This window comes from Pteronotus mesoamericanus, unplaced genomic scaffold, assembly GCF_021234165.1.
Source record: "Pteronotus mesoamericanus isolate MK-2021 breed Mesoamerican mustached bat unplaced genomic scaffold, CSHL_Meso_final scaffold_174, whole genome shotgun sequence".
Lineage (NCBI taxonomy): Eukaryota > Metazoa > Chordata > Mammalia > Chiroptera > Mormoopidae > Pteronotus > Pteronotus mesoamericanus.
The window spans coordinates 36,471,198-36,486,565 of record NW_026555309.1 but is presented as its reverse complement, the minus strand read 5'-3'; the positions used below and the strand labels follow the sequence as shown (position 1 = coordinate 36,486,565).

The window sequence follows — 15,368 nt, the reverse complement described above, 5'->3', positions numbered from 1 at the left end:
GGAGGCGGGCCCAACAGAGCCAGCTTTTGCCCATTTTTGGAGACATCCACAGGCCCTCACCTGTTCACCCCTGAGCCTCCCTTTTCAGAATGCTTTTAAGAGGAAAGAATACCGTCTGGCTGCCATGTCCCAGGGAGTTGTTGGCAGAAGGCTCTGTGGGGTCGCCCCAGGTGAGAAGGCAAGTCAGGAGGGGTCCCCTGGGAAATCTGCCACGGCAGGAGCAAGCCAGTGTGCCCTTTCAGCATTGCACATTGGGAATGGCTGGTCCTAGAAAAACAGCCACCTTCCGTCCTTTCTGGGTATGACTAAATAACTTTTCTACGTCTTGGAAAATTGTGGTTTCCACTCCTGCACCCAGGGGGAGAGGGGCTGTTGTCCTAGGAGCTGGTATTTCAGCAAGCCACGCTTGGGCTTCATTTTGTTTGCAGGGAGAGGCGACATCCAGCCGCAGTTGGACAGTGCTCTCCAAGATGTCAATGATAAATATCTCCTGTTGGAAGAAACAGAAAAGCAGGCGGTCCGGAAGGCTTTGATTGAGGAACGCGGCCGGTTCTGCACCTTTATCTCTATGCTGCGGCCCGTGATTGTAAGTTACTGGAAAGTTCCAGAAGGCCAAATGCCAGTTGGGAGGAGGTTCTCCTTTCTCCACCCATCATCGAGTCATGGGAATCTGCTGTTTGTCAGAGAACCCTAGCAAAGTGCCCGAACGCGAGTTGTTCCTCTGGGCGTAGAACTTCCCAGGGATCATCTTGCCTAGGTCCACGGCCCCAGTGTGGCACTTTGGGAAAGTGAGTAGCTGTTTCTTCCATAGTCCTGTGTTCCTGCATCATCACCATTCGTTAAGTTTGTAGTAGAAACAAGAAGAGGGGGCGGGCACGTAACCTCTATTGAACACATAAGTGTTGGCACAGAGATCTATAAGCTCTAGACCAAAATATCTGTGACTTGTCAGCATTGAAGCTGAGTGACTTCACCGGAGCTCCTCACCCTGTGGAGGGGGCCAGGCTGCAGGGCCTGTGAGAGAGGAGGGCCTGCCAGCTGCGGGCACGTGAGGAGGCCCGCGGGCCCGCTTCGGCTGTGGTTCGCCGCTGTCCGCAGCACCCAGGCCACTCTGGTGATGACGGAGCTTTTCTTCCCTCCCAGCTCCCCAAAGAAGGGGCTGGTGGTGCCTCCAGCAGAGAAGTTCTAGTCCCCGGGCACCCTTTTCTGAAAAGTCCAAAGGGTTAGACAGGGACCCTAATAAAAGCAGTGGGACCAGGACGATGAAGTCGGTCACTCACAATAATACATTGTGAATTGCTGTCCTTCAGGAAGAAGAAATCTCAATGCTGGGGGAAATAACTCACCTTCAGACCATCTCGGAAGACCTGAAAAGCCTGACCATGGACCCTCACAAACTGCCCTCCTCAAGTGAACAGGTAGGAGGGTTGGTTAAGCACTCAGGAGAGCAAAGCAAAGAGAAGAGTTTCAAGGTCCTGAGGGTTCCCTAAGGCATTAACCCTTTGTGTGCTACACAGTGATCGTCATTGCTAGCCATTGCAGAGCACCTGCCATCTGCACTATAGCCTAGATTTTCTCAGCAAATCCTCACAGAGAGCACTGGGTAAAGTCACTGAGCCAGGTTCACCTAGCTAATTAGAGGGAGAATCGAGGTTTGAACCAAGCAGTCAGTTTCCAGAGCCTGTGCTCTTAACCGTTGTGAACCATTCTAATTAAGTAATGCATGAGGTTCTCTTTATGAGAAAGGTGACATTTTTCTGTGCTTATTATTTGCGTCATGTGACATTCACACTGTATCAAGTGGAAGAGAAATATCTGGAGAAACGGTTGATGAATCGCAGGTCGGCTTTTGCCCTTTGCATAAAATTCCTATCTCCCCCTTGGAGCACCAACCCAGGAGAGAAATTGGAGAGCTTCTATTTCCCATTCTGTGAAATTGCTCTTAGAGACCATGGCATGCAGGCCTTCACTCAATAAACAGGTATTTATTGAGCACCTACCATATGAATAAAAGGTAGACCTTACACTCAAGTAGTTCTTTATCAAGCGAGGGAGACGGATGTAGAAATAACTGTGAATCAATTGGTTTGCTCTTGATTCTGTCCGGTTTTACAATATCGGACCCTGGTCAAATAGGGCACAAGTGACCATTGAAGATCAAATGGCTAACATGCAAGATCAACAAATCCTGAAACCATTGTTGTCTTGGTGGTGCTATCAGACAAAAATCCTGTGGATTCTAGCCTTGGGTATAAACGGCTCTTGTAAATTGTTTATCAGTCACTGTAAGTCTCTCTCTCTCTCTCTCTTTCTCTCTCTCTCTCTCTCTCTCTCCATGCCCTCCCCTCCAATTAAGTCTCGTTTTATTTGTCTCAGAAAAAGAATTACCACATTAATGGATTAATAATGTGGTTCTTTAATTTAAAAAACAAACAAACCAACCCGTAACATTTTTTTCTTTAATCCCCACCCTTGATGATGACAGAATTTTGATGTTACGGGTTTAAGATTTGATGGATAATGTTTCCTTTCTTAGCACCTCGCTTACCCACCTGGCTCTGTCCCCTTAGGTGATTTTGGACTTGAAAGGTTCTGATTACAGTTGGTCCTACCAGACGCCACCCTCTTCCCCCAGCACCACCATGTCCCGCAAGTCAAGTGTCTGCAGGTAAGTGAAGCCAGACCCCGCCCCTGCTCTTAGGACGACTCTTCTTTCTGCTCCTGTGAGCAGCACAGCAGTCTTTGCCTCTTAAAAATGCTCGCTTTAAACAGGAAGCGGTGAGGTCATCGGCCGAAAGAATGCCACATGATTTTGGTCTCACTCTTTAGTCTCCGGGTTCATTTCAGATCAGAAGGGAAACCCCAACAGGCCGTAGAGGAGTGGACGTAGCTTCCTGTCTTTCATTTGTGTGTTGTAGAGATTTTCCCATTTTCTGCATTCGCATTTGATTCCCTTATTCCCGTACAGTCTGACCTCGCCATTGTCAGAACCACCAGAGAAGTCACAGTGGTTTGTGCCTTCACTTTTCCCCTAGTTTTTATCTCAGGGTTTCAGAAAGTAAATGGAATCCTTGCTCTGTTAACTACTACCCACCACCACCACCACCCTTAACTAGTACTGCTACTGACACACAATGAGAACCAACTGGAATAGTTCCACCATCTGCAAAACTGGTTTCTAGCAGTTTCCTGTTAGAAAACCATTCTTGGCTTGCTGATCACAAAGTCTGTTCTGTTCTTGAAGGATGGAAACTTGATCACGCATCACCTATCTCTCTTGGTACACTCCACCTACTCTTCTTCTTTGATATTTCAAAGCCAAGTGAATTCCACTTCCTGTGAAGTAGCATTGATGGGAAGGAGCGGGAGGGGTCTGCCGAATCTGTGTGTGGTTATGTCTCTGTACATACTTGTGTGTTTCATTTCATATCTGAGCTCGTACAGCAGACACCGAGCAGGAAGTTCAAACTTAAGATGCTACCTCCTAGTATTCTGCATCCTGAAAGTATTGGTTGGTTTCATGCCATCTTTTGTGTCTGTGCATGTCTGGGTGACAAATCTACTGTTTCCGTTTGTTTTTTGGTAACCAAGAAAGCTGTATCTCATCTGTATAAAGCAAAGCTGCATGAGGATCTTTTCTTCCTTACAGCATTAGTTTCAATAGAAAGTCGCAATGCGCTGACAACAGCTGGGGGCTGGCTGGAGGGGAGTGTGTGGCTTCCCTGTCAGTCCCCAAATGCCCTTGTCTAACTGATTGGAGAGGAAAGCAGGAATCGTGGTAATTATTTCCAGCAGCAGTGGTTCCTCCCAGCACACACCAATGTATCTGTCAGAACTTTGGCACCAAGTTGTCGTAGTGTAGACAGGCGCACTGGTCCTTGACCACCTTCTCAGCCGTCAGAGTTCACGGAATTTGACAGGACTCTCCTTCAGGGTTAGGAGCAGAAACCACAGACTTTGGAATGCCAGGCTGGGTTGTTTCTTTCATCCCTTCAGATGCTTCTAGAGCTGCCCTTTGAACGTCGGCTCCGCTGGTGCGGACCAGGACTGGGTTCAGTTTTCTGGTTTTTGTAATCTGACTTATCGTAGAGACTGTGGAGCATATTTCTTATGACTGGAAATGGAATGCAGACAGAACACCCTTGCGGGACGTGTGTGTGATTTTTCGACATCCTGTTTGCTGTTTATTCTCAGAAGTTAAAGGCTTCACATAGATTGCCTTTAATCACTGAAAGCTGCTCGCTTCTTGCCAGGGGTAGTGCTAATGCCAGGCCTGCAGGTATTTTAACAGAGAAACACACGTGATCAGGGTAAGCCGTTCACTAAAGTATCAGCTTTGTTAATAAAACACCAACACAAACACGGTGAGTCGATTTGCTGATGTTCTTTTCTGATGGCCTCGAACCCGGCTCATGTAGGACAAAATGATCCTGAGATGTCCTTTGGCACCTGCGTCACCAGAGCAATGGTTAGCTGGATGACCTTGGCCTCCTGGACCCAGATGGTCCAACCAAGGGTGGCCCTTGCATATTCCATCCAGGTCACACTGATGCCTTCGTGGTTTTTGCTGTAGGGCCATGGTTTCTGCTCACAGTCAGCAGATAAGATCAGCCCATCTCTTACATGCCACAGATATCGGGCCCCCTACCTAGCTTTGGTGGTCGATGACGTGGCAGAATGGGGAAGGACATGGTTTTTCAGCCTCACAGGCCTCCATGCTAAAGACGCCTCATCACACCGGCAAACTGAGTCCTGACGGCTGATTTTTCCCTTTTGGCTCACATGGAAAAAAAGACAACTTGTTTCCTAGCTTAATGATGTGGAAACGCATCTTACCACTCGCGCTGCTTCTCCAAGGCCAAGAGCTGATTCCATTATATGGTTGCCCCTCCTCTGCCCCCTTGTTTCCTGTCGCCTCCCTGCTCTTACCCCCTGCCCGCCACCCCTCTGCTTGCCCCTGCAGCAGCCTGAACAGCGTGAACAGCAGCGACTCGCGGTCCAGCGGCTCCCACTCGCACTCTCCCAGCTCCCACTACCGCTGCCGCAGCTCCAACCTGGCCCAGCAGGCGCCCGTGCGGCTGTCCAGCGTGTCCTCCCACGACTCAGGCTTCATATCCCAGGACGCCTTCCAGTCCAAGTCCCCATCCCCCATGCCGCCAGAGGCCCCCAACCAGGTAAGGGTGCTCGTGGCTCTGGGAGCAGCCGTCACGCCCGGTGCCCAGACCACCGTCAAGGGCTAGACCCAGGGAAGGATCTTGGCTTGGACAAGAGAACAGTCTGGTTTCATTTCTTATCTTCAGCTGTGTTGTCCCCCTAAAGGGAGAGACTATTAGTTGGGCTCGCAGCCTGTGTTCATGGTGGTGATGCCCGTGTTACCATGTTAATTTGGGGAGTTCTCATATGTGAGTAGATCCACTCAGAGGGGTTTGGCTACTCTCCGGCATCCTTGTAAGTGGCCGGCTTAGCACGGTCCTGTAGGCAATGGGTGTTTGCACAATGGGACTCCCCTCCTTCCATCTCTGGTTCTCTCTGAGATGCCGTCATGGGGCAGTGCCTCGGGACCCTTCTTTGTAGCTCTTGGGTTCCTTTTATCGGTTTATGTTGAGGATGAGAATAAATCATCACAGCCCCAACAGCTAATTCTGTTGGCCCTTTGCCCCTAGGAGAAGAGGAGGTGTTGAATCTCTTCAGCCACAGCGGGTTACACGGGGCTAGACCCAGCCCTGCCCAGGCTGGCTGGTCCAGTTGGAGCACAAGGCAGGAGCGGGGTGTGGCATTGCAGCACCCTCCCTGCGCCCCTCGGCCCTTGCTCCCCTGGTGCCGGTGTTGGGCCTCGCACTTAGTAAGCACCACAGCACAGATACTGGGAAACGCACACAGCCAGGGTGCCCCACAGTGCCATCTGCGGGGCATGGTGGCTTCGAGCTCATCACGTACATTTTGAGGCAGAACCATACCCAGCCTTTGGTCCAAGATCGTGTGGCCAGAAAGTTGCACGCTTGTCTTGTTTATCCAAGAATCCAGTTTGCCTGACAGTCATTGAATATGTCTGGTGTGCCCGGCAGCGTCCCGGGCCCCCTACACATATTTTCTGTGTAGGCCTCCCAATGACCACGTGGTCCGTTACCCCTGCTGTGCTGTGGAAACAAGGCGCGGAGCTGTAAGGGAGCCGCCTGAGTGGCACGCTTCTGTGGCCCGCAGGTTGAGGACCTGGAAAAGGGTCCCCTGCCACCCGGTCCAGAGCCTTCCTGCTGCACCTCAGCCGTGAGGCGGCCCTGGGAGTGTTTGGGGAGCGCTCTGTATCGAGGAAGCAGCCGAGGTATCCTGGGAACCCAGGCCAGGGGGCTATTTGCCTGACGTGTCCAACATTGGTGAACCTGCGCTCTCAGGGCCCCACTCAACTCCCTTTGGCATTTTTTTCAGCTGTCCCTGGAGGCTGTGGCCTCTGTCTTCCTGGGAGAGAGACTCAATTTCAAACAAACGCTCTAGGTCAAGATCTGTGGCTTTAAGCTCTAATGTGCTTGTCCCAGCTGGGGTGCTTTGGCTTGGTCTCTGAGGTGCCACCCACCTGCCCTGTACCCGTCTCCACCACATGTGGCAAAGAACCCTACCTGTGTGTCTCCCAAGCAGAGTGTGAATGATGTGCAGGGAAGCGGGATTTTGCAGTTCCTCCACGGCTATTCTAATGTGCAGCATAATTCTGTATGTTTTTAATCAACTGATAAATTAACCGAGTCTTGTGCCCTGATAGCCCTTTCTAAAACAGAGGGGCCATGTGCTTTAGCTTTGTTGTCAAAGACTGTGTGTGCGGGTCGGGCTGACGTGAGGGTTTCTGCCTCTAGCGGTGCCGCGGGGAGGTGGCGTGCTGGGTTTACTTCCACCTCAGAGCCGGTGCCCAAGGTACATTTGACTAGAAACTCTGGTTTCAGTAAGCAAAATTTAATAGAAAAATCTGATTTTTTTTAAAAAGGCACTACTGCCACTTATATAAAGTAGAGGGGAAATTTAGGGAAATTGTACAAACGACATAGGGCAGAGGACGCAGTCTCCTGATGGCTGTAGTGTTCTTTATTTAGGGTGGGATGAAGGGAACACATGGTTATGGGGGTGAGAGCCCTTCATTTCTCTACGCAGTCACATGGGCAGAAACAAATGCCACGTGGCAGAACATGCTCAGGATTCTCCCATGTTCCTCCACTCAAGTTGTGCCTTCCCCCGAGTGTGCCCAGGAGTGCGCCCTGCTTTTGGTGAGGGTGTTGTCCTGGAGCTGCTGACTATCAAAACAAGAGGTGCTTTAGAAAGAATGAGCACAAGTCAAAAGAAACCTGAACCTCCAGCCCTAGGCTGGTTCACTGGTCCTTTTATCAAGGTGAGCATACTTGGATTAGAGGAACCAAAATAAACAGTCCTTGAAAATTATAGTGATAACCAACTTTCTTTACACTTGGTCAAGCACTGTACACATAGACACACATGTACATATAAAATCTTGTTTTAGCTTCATCTGTTAGATATTATTGATCTTCATGTTAAAGATGAAAATTGAGGTTTGGAGAGGTTAAGTGCATGATTCCTTGGCTGACAAGTGGCAGCAATGTAACTTAACTCCAGACCTTAAGACTCTGACACTGGACTGCTAACCAGTCACTGAGCTTGGGGAGCGGCAGGGCATCTACCATGAAGCCTGTGCTTGCTTTGGCTCCACCGAGCCCCGCAGCGTTTTGCGGGGTGTCTTCTGGGTCCTTTGCCGTTGCAGGATGGGAAAGCTAGTGCCCTGTCCCTTTGCAGGAACCTTTCTTTCTTTGACGGGCGGAAGACGTGGACAGAAACATGAGTCCTGCCTCCTAGACCGTGAATACAGGAACACTTCTGGGGAAATAACAGCAGACCCCAATGGGGCTGGGCTTATTTAAACAACTGGGATGAGCCAGAGATGGCAGTTAACAGTGGAAAAAACCTAAAGCAAATACCTGGGTGGGCCCAATGCACAAGAGGACCCAGTTTACACAGAAAAGATGATTGTTGTCACTCACCCATTAGTGATTTCGAGCACCTGCCATGAGCCAGTACAGGACTAGATGCACACAAATCAGGGTCCTGGGGGCTTACAGTCTGGTGGTCCAGACCTCACTGGGTCTCACACCTCTTTTCAAGGGCTTGAAAGTCTCTGTGTATGCAGCTTTGGGGAGAAAATAACCCTAACGCTCTGCTTCTCTCATCCTTCCCTCTTCTGTGTATATGTCTGTCTCTCTCTGTGCGTGCTCTTCCCCGCCCCCATCATTTTTTTTTAAATTTATGGTTACTTTTTGCTGGCGTGTGGTTTGGATTCTGTTGGCCCCCTCGTGTGGTCCCCCCACCCCGCTGCAGAACTCGTCCAGCTCAGCCTCCTCGGAAGCCTCCGAAACCTGCCAGTCAGTAAGCGAGTGCAGCTCACCCACCTCGGTCAGCTCAGGCTCCACCATGGGCGCCTGGGCCTCCACAGAGAAGGTGACCGACCGGGGTCCCAGTCACCACGGCCCCCCTTCTCCCTGTCCCCCGCCCCTGCCTGCTGCTCGTGTCTCAGGCACAGGAACCTGGAAACTCACAGTCTCCGCCAAGAGCTTGGGGACAAGAGGGATGAGGTTGAGGGCTTTTTCTTAAGTGGGTGCCTGGAGCAATGACCACGAGGTCCCAAGAGAGAGGCAGGGCTATGGGGAACTTGGAGGTGTGGCTTCTTCATTGAACAGCCTTGTGTTCTCATCCATCTCCTCTCCCCGCAACCAAGCACCCACCTACCGACACCTCCTTGCCACCAGACCGTTGGACGTGACATTTCACTGCATCAGAGGCTGTGTGCTTTTCCACCTTTTAGTTTGCAAACTGCTCCCGTTCATCCTGATTTGGAACCCTGAACAGTGTGATGATTTCGGAAACCTGAAACGAACAGATTCAATTGACGCTTTAGAATTTTTAAACTTGCATAAGACGAGCAAATCACTATCGCCATGAAAAGATATTTTGTTAAATACTCAAAGCATTGGGAACGCCACAGATGAAGGACACTGATCGATTTCCAAACTATTGTCAGATTATAGATGAACTGTTTCCTCAACTCAATGCCGTATACCGTATTTTGCCATGTATAATGCGCACCCATATTTTTGTGCACATCATACGTGGGATTATTATACTCATTATTATACCAGTGGTGTGTGATCATTATACCCATATTTAATGAGCACCCTTATTTTTCCCTCAAAGACTTGTACAAAAAAAGTGTGCATTATACATGGCAAAATACAGTACTTTCTTGGTGTCAAGTAAATCGGTTGTGCGTTCTTTACACCCCAGCTCCTTTCTCCCGCATCCTGGATCATCCACGAACGGCAGAGCCTCGATATTTGTTTATAACTGTTCAGGTCTTCCCCTCCATTGAATGTCAATGCCATCTTGTATCTCCACACTCATCCTGTTATATTAATTTTTTTTTTCCTTTTTCCCCCTTTTTTGTTTTGTTTTCAGTTGTCTAACGGGTTTTCTCACTATAGTTTATCAAGTGAGACCCATGGGGGGCCCATGGGGGCAAGCCTTTTCCCTCATTGCCTGCCTGCCTCCCGCCTGCTCCCTCGGGTCACCTCTGTCCACCTTCCAGACTACGCTCATTATTACACCATTGGGCCCGGCATGTTCCCGTCATCTCAGATCCCTAGCTGGAAGGTTTGTGTCTCTCCTCCCGCCTCCCCTCCTCTCTCCCCTCTCATTGCCTCTGTGCTCGCCCCCTTCTGTCCCACCAGCCTCACCCTGATTACCCCTCTCCCCCTTCCTTTCACACTCTGCCTTCTTCCCCATAACACCTCTCCCTAACTAAACTCCCACCAGGAGAGTGAAAAAGCAGCAGGCAGCTCCGAGATAGAAATTTCCACGAGGAGCTGAGATTGGACAACCTCCTGTTACTAAACATTAGTTAATTCCCGTGAGAGAGTAGCTGCAGGTGGGACCTTGCAGGGAAGTTAGTTCTAATTTCAAAGCCCCAGTTCTGCCCTCCGAGGGACCACCTGAGGGTGTCGCTATTATTACCAGGGGCTGGAAGGGACTGTCTTCCTTGCCCTGTTCCCCAAGCTTTCCCCCTGAGGCCCTTACTGGGTCTGGATCATTTCCTAGCAAGTCCAGTTGATGCCGAGGAAGATACTCTGCTTTATTTTGGGAAGAGGTCCTTAATTTGAATAATAGCCCCCTAGGCTGTCAGCATTTTGAGCAAATCTTAACTTTGCCCTTCACAAGTGGTGTGGACCCTCAGACTCCTCAAAAATCTTCCAACTGACCCCAGGGGCCTTCCCTTTCTGTGTGAGGACCTCAGAGGACACTTCCTGAAGTGTCCCTTTGGGCCCAGGTTTTGGAAAGTGGAGCTTCCACCTCAGGGAGTGGCTGCAGTTCCTTTACCGCCCCCTGGTGGCCACTCCACTCCAGCAAAGACGTGGGGGAGAGGGTGCTGCCTGGTCCCTGGGGACACCTTCAGACACCAGCTGGTCAGCTACTAAGAGTCTCCACAGGCCACTGGCCTAGTCATTGAGGATTTTTAATCTGTGGGCAGACAGGAGGAAGTGGGAGGTAACCGGGGTTCCCCCAAGGGTTTTCCGCTGCCTTTAGAGGTGGGTGAGGGACTAGAAGGGGCCTGCTGTCCTGTCCCAGCCCAAGCTTACCCCAAGGGCCTAGATGCCCTCTGCGGGCAGCTGTCTGCAGAGCCCGCAGCCCTCCCAGGGGAGGCGAGGCCCTGGCGCCTGACCGCGCTGTTCTGCTCAGGACTGGGCCAAGCCGGGACCTTACGATCAGCCTCTGGTGAACACCCTACAGCGCCGCAAAGAGAAGCGGGAGGCGGACCCCAGCGGAGGAGTACCCACTGCTGCGGGTGGCGCGCCTGCAGCTGCCGAGGAGGCTCAGAGACCACGGAGCATGACGGTGTCAGCTGCCGCCAGGGTGACGTGCTTGTTCTCTATAGCTGGTTGGGCCTCTATAGACCTGGCGGGTGGCCACAGGCTAACCGAGTCAGCCTTGCAACTGGAGAGACCTAAGCCCAAACCCCCCCGCCCCTCCCCCGCTCTCCATGTTTTTAGAAGGCTCCCGGGGGAAAGCCATGTGTGGGAATCAGGCTTGTAGAACTTTCTAGAACCGAGGTAGGACCCAAGCAAGTTCATAGCCCTGGGCCCACAGACAGGTGTGTGCCCTGGGGCAGACTAGGAGTAACATCCAGGTTCCCCCTCGGAGAGGTGTGCACAAAGGCCCTGGAGACATCGGACAGGGGGCTCATGGCCCTGGTGGCTTGTCTCTGCCTCTTTCCTGCAACCTGCAGCCTGGTGAAGAGATGGAGGCTTGTGAGGAACTGGCCCTGGCCCTGTCGCGGGGCCTCCAGCTGGACACCCAGAGGAGCAGCCGGGACTCGCTGCAGTGTTCCAGCGGCTACAGCACCCAGACGACCACCCCATGCTGCTCGGAGGACACCATTCCCTCCCAAGGTACGAGGCAGCAGGGCTTTCCAGCTGGGCTCCCCAAGCAGTGCCAGGTGAGGGGAAGGGGTGGCCCTTCTCGCTGGGCGGACGCGGGAGGCCAGGGAGTCCACTGAACCACAGCGGAAGCCCTGGCTGCCAAGCCAGTGTCAGTGCCCTCTCCCTCACCTTGGAATGGCTTTGGAGAGCTGCTCTGTCATTGTTGGGTAGCGCCTAACCCTTTAAGGACATGACTGGATTGTTACAACTTCTGTTTTTTTGCCATCAGGGTACAGGGTAGTTCCCAATTTGAATGCAGTCAACTGCCGTCAATAACATCACTTGTGTTTTAGCACTTCATTTTCCCACTTGTTGTTCACAACCTCTTATGTAATAAGTACTTTCATTCCTGTTTTATATACATGGAAATTGAGTCTCCAAAAGTTGCCCAAATTCACACAACCAATAAGGAGTAGAGCTGCAGTTTGCCCCTAAGTTCTCTTAGAGTCCGAAGCCCACGTTCGTAATCCACATCCTCTATCAGCCAGGCATACCTCTCCCACCCCCGTCTGCATGGCACACACAGGCCAACAAGATGGCAATACAGCAACAGCTAGAAGAGATCTGTGATAATTGATCAAGCCTATTTGCAGTCCCTCAGTCAAAGCCTCTAGGGCAGGGGATTTGCTGCCCAAGGGACATTTAGCACTGTCTGGAGGCATTTTTGGTTGTCACAGCTGGAGGGGGTGCTACAGGCCACTGGTAGACGGCCAGGCATGCTGCCAAACATCCTGTACCACACAGCACACCCCCCTCACCCACCTGCAGCAAGGAATTTATCTGGTCTACAATGTCAGTAGTGGTGTCATTCAGAAACCTGCTCTCATCTGTAAGCTTCCCTCTCCCACGTGATACCATTTTTTGAGAAGGTGAACACACTTCATTGATGGAACCTAATTCGTACCTGTTTCCAGGGATTCACTGCCAGTAGCTCACACCTAACAAGCTTGTCATGAGGGAGATAGGGTCTGAGATAGTCGGTTTGAGGTTTATTTCTCATGTTGAATTCTGGACTGGAGGGTTTGTGGGATTTCTCTCCACCCCCTCATTCCTCCCAGAGATGCCGGGAGGAGCTGTGCCTCAGCCTGGCAGTTTTACATTTGTCACCTCTCCACAATATTTTAGTGTGTGCCTACCACGTCCAGCACCGTTCTAGGGGCCCGGGGTTACATTAGTGAACAGAACGAAGGTTCCTGCCAAGGAGTTCTTACACATCCAGTTGCTAAGGACAGCCCAGCAGCTTGGGGGAGGCCTGGGACTGGTGGCTCCCTGCCTCCTGGGCCTTCTGTCCTCCCAACACAAAAGAATCAGAAAGCAAAGCCTGCCGCCTTGGAGATTTCTAATCAAACTCTATCATCAGTTTCAGATTACGATTACTTCTCTGTAAGCGGTGACCAGGAGGCAGACCAGCAGGAGTTTGACAAGTCCTCCACCATTCCGAGAAACAGTGACATCAGCCAGTCCTACCGACGGATGTTCCAAGCCAAGCGCCCGGCCTCGACAGCCGGGCTCCCCACCACCCTCGGACCCGCCATGGTCACCCCGGGGGTTGCGACCATCCGACGGACCCCTTCTACCAAGCCTTCTGTCCGCCGGGGGACCATTGGAGCCGGTCCTATCCCCATCAAGACACCTGTGATCCCTGTGAAGACCCCAACTGTCCCAGACCTCCCTGGGGTGTTGCCAGCCCCCCCGGATGGGCCAGAGGAGCGGGGTGAGCACAGCCCCGAGTCGCCGTCTGGGGGTGAGGGTCCCCAGGGTGTCACCAGCGTTCCCTCCTCGCTGTGGAGTGGCCAAGCCTCCGTCAACCCTCCTCTTCCAGGCCCGAAGCCAAGTATCCCGGAGGAGCACAGACAGGCGATTCCAGAAAGCGAGGCTGAAGACCAGGAACGGGATCCCGCCAGTGCCGCTGCCTCCCCAGGCCAGGCTCCAGAGAGCGACCCCGCAGACCTGAGCCCGAGAGAGGTCCCGCAAGGAGAAGACATGCTGAACGCCATCCGGAGGGGCGTGAAGCTGAAGAAGACCATGACAAATGACCGCTCGGCCCCTCGCTTCTCTTAGGTGCATCAGAAATGCTGCCAGTGGGGGATGAACTGTTTAATTAATGAAACCTAATTTGTCTTGATCCATTCCAATCTATAATCAAACAGATTTTGTAGGCAACTCAGAATACAGCTCTTTTGAACGTACTCGACACCTTTAGATAAGAATTAAAAGCAACATATGTAACTGACATGATCTTTTAATTTGTAAATATTGACAATTTTGTTTCTGCACATTTTAATCTTAGCTTCCCTTTTGATTTTTCTGAAGGTGCCAAATTCCATTTAACTTTTTTACAAGTCTTTGTAAAATTTTAAATGCATAAGGGGGGGGTAGGGTGGTCAGGGCAGGGGAACCACTAAGTAGTTAACTTCAGAAAAAAGGGGTAACTTTTTCTTTTTTTTTTTTCTCCTGCAAGCTTTTGTAGATGCATTGTAGTTAGTAGTCTGGCTTAGAAGCAAATTCAAGTTATTTTAATGTACAAACAAAATGGTAAGGGGTAAAATCTTCATTTAAATATACTATGTTCCGAATGAGCAAGCAGTAGTACGAGTTGATGAGCAATATTCAGAGTGAAGTGAATCTGGAGATGGTGGACTGTTGGGATTGGGGGGAGGGCCATGGGAGGGGCACACTTTCAACATAGCCGATCCTGTCACATTTAAGAGTAGCCTTGTAGGTTGAATTTCTAGTAGCTTCATGGTTAATGCATCCGAATAAGCCATACTGGATTGCGGTGTTTGTTTCTGTAGGGTGTTTAAGGAATTCCTTTCTCCCACGGTTCCTCTTGACTGCACACAGCACCCACCTCCAGTCCCGTGCATGCTGCTGCCACCGGATAGACATAGAGTCCCCCACTTTAGTTACTCGTCTGTACACCCATTTTCATCGAATCCAGTACATCCAAAAGGGTAAGGCAGTTTCGAAAATGTGAAAATATTTAAACATGATAGCAGGGAATTCTTAGATAATAGCAAATGCCTTTTACTTAACTGTGCCCAGCAGGCTGGGCACATTGGAAAGCCCAAATATTTTGAAAAAACTTGAGTGGATTTAACAAGAGTAACCAGCTTAGAGTCCAGCAACTTGCCTGTGTGTTTACCAATCGGGGGGCTTGTTTTTCGTAATTGGCTTCATACTAAACAAGGAAGAGAGGAAGATTCATTTATTGTCACTGGGCATCTGACCACTAGACTGTCCCTTTTTTTTGTATTCTAGATAATGTTTTTTGGAATGGATTTATGTCTTTTCTTCTTTAAGTGACAGTTAAATTTGTTATAATGCCTATTCCCTAGAGCCAACAGGGATTTGTAGATTTAGAGGGATCATGTTTGGAGAATATAAACATGAAAAAGAAAGCAATCCCCTTAGCAGCTGGGTCAGTTGAAAAGTGCTCCTTTTTGATGGAAGCTGTCACGAGGCAGGAGGAGCTTGGTGGTGGGTCCCACAGACCCTGCAGGTTTCTGTTGGCTTGTATCTTCAATGACATAATCTTATGCTTTAATACATATCTGCATTGGATGTGAGAGTAACATACCTGTATAGTCATTGTTCTATATATTAACATTTAACACTGCTGTGATTGCTCAAGGACATTTTATGTTATGGCTTTAAAGCAAAGGCATGATTATTAGAAACTATTTAAGCTTTTTTTCTTTTCCTTTGAAAAACAAGCTCCTTTTACAGACTGTAAGCAACAGTAGTGCCTGTGGTTTAGCCCACCAATCTTGACGACTAAAAGTAGCTGATGCATTGTGCATATGATGCTTGAGATGGTTTTTGCACAAGCAGAAATCACTACAAGGT

At 50.3% G+C, this 15,368-nt stretch overlaps 1 protein-coding gene across 8 annotated transcripts in view; it reads left to right on the top strand.

The window, feature by feature from the left end:
- MTSS1 (MTSS I-BAR domain containing 1) overlaps window positions 1-14,154 on the top strand; it is a 139,650-nt gene extending 125,496 nt beyond the window's left edge. For 3 of the 8 annotated variants that reach the window (XM_054590463.1, XM_054590462.1, XM_054590468.1), the window contains 8 exons: window positions 429-586; window positions 1,311-1,418; window positions 2,571-2,668; window positions 4,964-5,174; window positions 9,502-9,696; window positions 10,780-10,953; window positions 11,327-11,489; window positions 12,880-14,154. In XM_054590463.1, coding sequence (XP_054446438.1) covers window positions 429-586; window positions 1,311-1,418; window positions 2,571-2,668; window positions 4,964-5,174; window positions 9,502-9,696; window positions 10,780-10,953; window positions 11,327-11,489; window positions 12,880-13,580 — 1,808 coding nt within the window. In that variant the 3' untranslated portion in view covers window positions 13,581-14,154. Of the gene's footprint in view, window positions 1-428; window positions 587-1,310; window positions 1,419-2,570; window positions 2,669-4,963; window positions 5,175-8,367; window positions 8,488-9,501; window positions 9,697-10,779; window positions 10,954-11,326; window positions 11,490-12,879 lie in introns of all 8 variants that reach the window. The other 5 variants (XM_054590465.1, XM_054590464.1, XM_054590469.1 and 2 more) reach the window with 3 other exon arrangements.
- Window positions 14,155-15,368: the final 1,214 nt, after the last annotated feature.